The sequence below is a fragment of the Aplysia californica genome, unplaced genomic scaffold, assembly GCF_000002075.1.
Source record: "Aplysia californica isolate F4 #8 unplaced genomic scaffold, AplCal3.0 scaffold00280, whole genome shotgun sequence".
Lineage (NCBI taxonomy): Eukaryota > Metazoa > Mollusca > Gastropoda > Aplysiida > Aplysiidae > Aplysia > Aplysia californica.
In genome coordinates, this window is record NW_004797550.1 from 423,423 (window position 1) to 427,098 (window position 3,676).

Sequence of the window (3,676 nt, forward strand, 5' to 3'; positions counted from 1 at the left end):
CGAAAGGATTTTTGTTTTTAATTTGCATATTATGTATGTGTGAGAAATGGGAATAGACAGACATAGAAACACGCAATAAGGCACGGAAAGAGAGACAGTTAGTTAAACAGACAACTTAGGAAACCTTGAAGATCGTAAAAACAACAGATAGACTGAGCGCCGTACCTTATCTCACCTTGCACGAATCCGTCGACTCAGAAAAGGTGACGTCACAGCAATGCACCTCTCCGTAGTCATGGCAACCAGTAACCAGTTCGCCTGCTGCCCTGTAGCATTACCCAGAGTCTCCAGCATACCGCACCCGACATCTCCCAGTTTGACGTCATAACGGGTCAAGGTCATGAACAGAAGTTTACAAATGAGACAAACGTTGTCCACAAAGGCCAAGGTCGCCACATAATACGAGCTGCGGTAGCGAGGGGTCAAGGTTAGGGAAGTTGCGATAGCAAAGACGTTGCCAGGGAAACCAAGAGCGAAAACCACCCATAGGTAGATGCGGTTGAGGAAAAGTCCGGCCTCGTAAATGGGAAAGTCCTCAATTAATCCTTCGTCGAAAGACAGCACAGATCTGTTTGTGGTGGTGGCAGCTGCTGAGGACTGGGAGGACCACTGGGGGTCATCGTGAGACAGAGACTGGTTGAGAGTCAGCGCGTCGGTCTGGTCTCTTAAGGAGAACATCTGTTGTTAAAGTTGGAACTGTTGTAGGGGTGGCTGGAAGGCTCCACTGGTAAATTCTACGTCTTCACTTTCCTTCTTTTCTTTCTGTTTCTAACTCTGTCTCTGTCTCTCTCTCTGTCTCTCTCTCTCTCTCTCTCTCTCTCTCTCTCTCTCTCTCTCTCTCTCTCTCTCTCTCCCTCTCTCTCTCCCTCTCTCCTCGTCTCCCCCCCCCCCCCACCTTCCAATTGCCGCCCTCTCTGAGGACAAAGATAGTAATGACAGGATTCTACCCCAGTTGAGGGTTATTTGAGTGTGTTACTATGATCTCTCGAGAGTTATTCAACCTGAAAGTTAGCCTTGTTATATACAGGGGCGTCCAAAAGATACCTGAAAATGTATAAATTTACCCAATCATCGTGATAGAGTCGTGTAGTACCCACTCATGCAACAAAAGACATTAAAGATAAATAACTTCTGCTTCATCATTCTCACACAGTGATAATTTTCTAAAATCTAGGACAAGAGTAGCCCGAGATATGATCACTCAAAATTAACCTTAGAAATCATGCTTGACAAAATTGTGTGAAATCAAAGAAACGTTAAAATATTTTCGCCATTGCTAGGGTCAAATTGGTGGAATGGACGTCAAGTATTGTGTATCAAATTTAACAGATAATGTTATTGTCTCTGCAATGAACACTGTACTGTTTCATTACGATATATTCAGATAGATTGGAAAAACGACAGTCACGAACACCAATCAAAACGTGGAATTAACGGTGCGTGCACTTTTCTAGTATTTTGTTTTACGAGCCTTTGGTTTCGTGTAGAGCCCCAACCCTTATTGTGCATGGACTGTGTTGGTTAGATTTTGTACATAATCAACTGTCAGTGAGGAACAGAGACCACGAAACTGCCAAGGTTTTGGGTGGTGAGGCTGGGAATGAACAAAACCTCAGTGGTAAGAATCGACGGAAGGTTTCGTTTAGATGACTACATCGACAAGTGCAGGGACGTTATATCTTACCCTTAGTCCGTCATTGTGTTATTCAAGTAGTCTTCTTTATGCTTGACAAAGCGCCTTTTTACAAGGTCAGAGCCCTAAGACAATTCTCAGAAAAGCAAATCATACCAACGACTGGTTTCCAGTAAATATCCCGGATACGAATCCTAGAGATAATTATGTGGGGCTCAATGAAACAACAGCTGAAGAAACGCAACTCTGCTCCAAGTTCAGACGCTATGTTTGCAACTCTCTTTGTCATTTGAGATGAAATGACAGACAATTAGAAATCTATATCCAATATGTAACACAGTCCATCCCCAAATAGTTCGTGTTCCAAACAAAACAACAATGTCTCGTAAACAAAATGTTCATGAGCAAATATAAGTCCAGGCTTTTCGTGGTATTTTTTTTTACTGATCTGTTATCTATTTTAAACTATCGTAATACAATATGGATTATTGCCGACAAGAAAATTCTCCATTCATACATTAATATACATGCAATATATGTTGATACACTCAGGCATACTTTTCAGTTTGTTTGCTTTGACAGAATTATTTGCCAATAATTATCTTTTAAGTTCAGTTTTGAGCGATCATATTCTGTCGGGCGAAACTTGTTTAGCATAAAATTGGTATGCTGCTTGAGAAGGTCGTGCAAGATTTTAACACGTTGATAGAGGGATTTCATTTTCAAGTTATTTTCGGACGCCATTTTACGTACCTGAAACTGTATAGGTTTAACGCCCTTTTGACATTGTGTTCTGTTGAGAAGGACCGACGAATTCCACGCACGTCTCCGATAGAACCGAGTCAATTGAGCCTTATAAAAACTCCCCGAAATAGTCCAATTTCAGAATGCACCCTTTCGGGGTCGAACCAGGGACATCCGCTTCGTGGTACAGCATGATATCAAGTGAGCTAATGGCTAGCCACACTTTCATTTTATGATAATAATTATTATAGACAGCATTTGTATAACGCAAATTCACTCATAACAGCAACCTCTATACGATTTACAATCTAAATTATTACTGCAGACTACCGGATATCATTCCGAAACAATCTCAACTTCCGGGAAAGCATACAGTACAAGCTGCCTTTTATAGGAGCGAAAAACTAACCTTTTCACAAGACCTTTCTTCTGTCTATGTAGGGGTTCCCTTTCACACATGGGTCGGTGAGAATAATTCGTGTAAAGTGCCTTTTCCAAGGACACAACGTCAAGCCTTTCGCCTCTAACATCACTCATTTCTGAACCTCGTTCACATTTTGATCCACCCTCCGATTAATAATAATGATACTTATTGCTCGTCAGGGGCTCTTGTTGCCTAGAGTTTAAGGTGTTCGCCTCTCATTCAAAGGTCCCGGGTTCGAAAATGATCTCATGCCACGAGCCATTTTGGTGTAAATGGCCTCGTTCATCATACGAGTATGTCCATAACTGGGTTGGAACTACAGAGGTAGGGTCTTGGGTAAGACAATAAACTGCTTTCCGTCTTGGGGACACAATGTTAACTGCATACCCGCCATCATAGACAGTATCCTTGACGTTAATACGTCCTTTCCTTACTTGTTTTCCCTTGTGTTCAGCTACCCTTTCCTTCTTTCCTGTCCTTTTCTCCTGCCGTGGCACCTCTCTCTCTCTCTTGCCCTTTTTAACTCCCAGTGGAGTACAGGCCATCAACAGCATTACTCCAGCGAAGCATGTCCTGAGCATCATTTTCTAGCTGTTTCCATGATGTCCCCGCTTTTTCAATTTCTAACACTGCATCTGTATCTTTTTAAAATGAAGGCAACATAGACAGGAGAGTGTTGTATTTTCATTAATTTATTGCATTTATTGATGTAAAAACAAAAGAAACGAATCAACAAAACGACACAAAGACCACACCGGGTTCACATGATTGATACATGGATCATGTTTTTCTGACTTGTTCCTTTGTACATGAGTAGGCTGAGTAATATTTCTTCCTCCTCCTCCTCCTCCTCCTCCTCCTCCTCCTCCTCCCCC

General features: G+C 42.1%; 1 protein-coding gene across 1 annotated transcript in view; it reads right to left on the reverse strand.

Annotated features, from left to right (window-relative positions):
* Positions 1–171: 171 nt before the first annotated feature.
* The window catches only part of LOC101849547, an 11,719-nt gene continuing 8,214 nt past the window's right edge, over positions 172–3,676 (reverse strand). The window contains exon 5 of the mRNA XM_005101376.1: positions 172–678. Coding sequence (XP_005101433.1) covers positions 172–678 — 507 coding nt within the window. The remainder of the gene's footprint in view (positions 679–3,676) is intronic.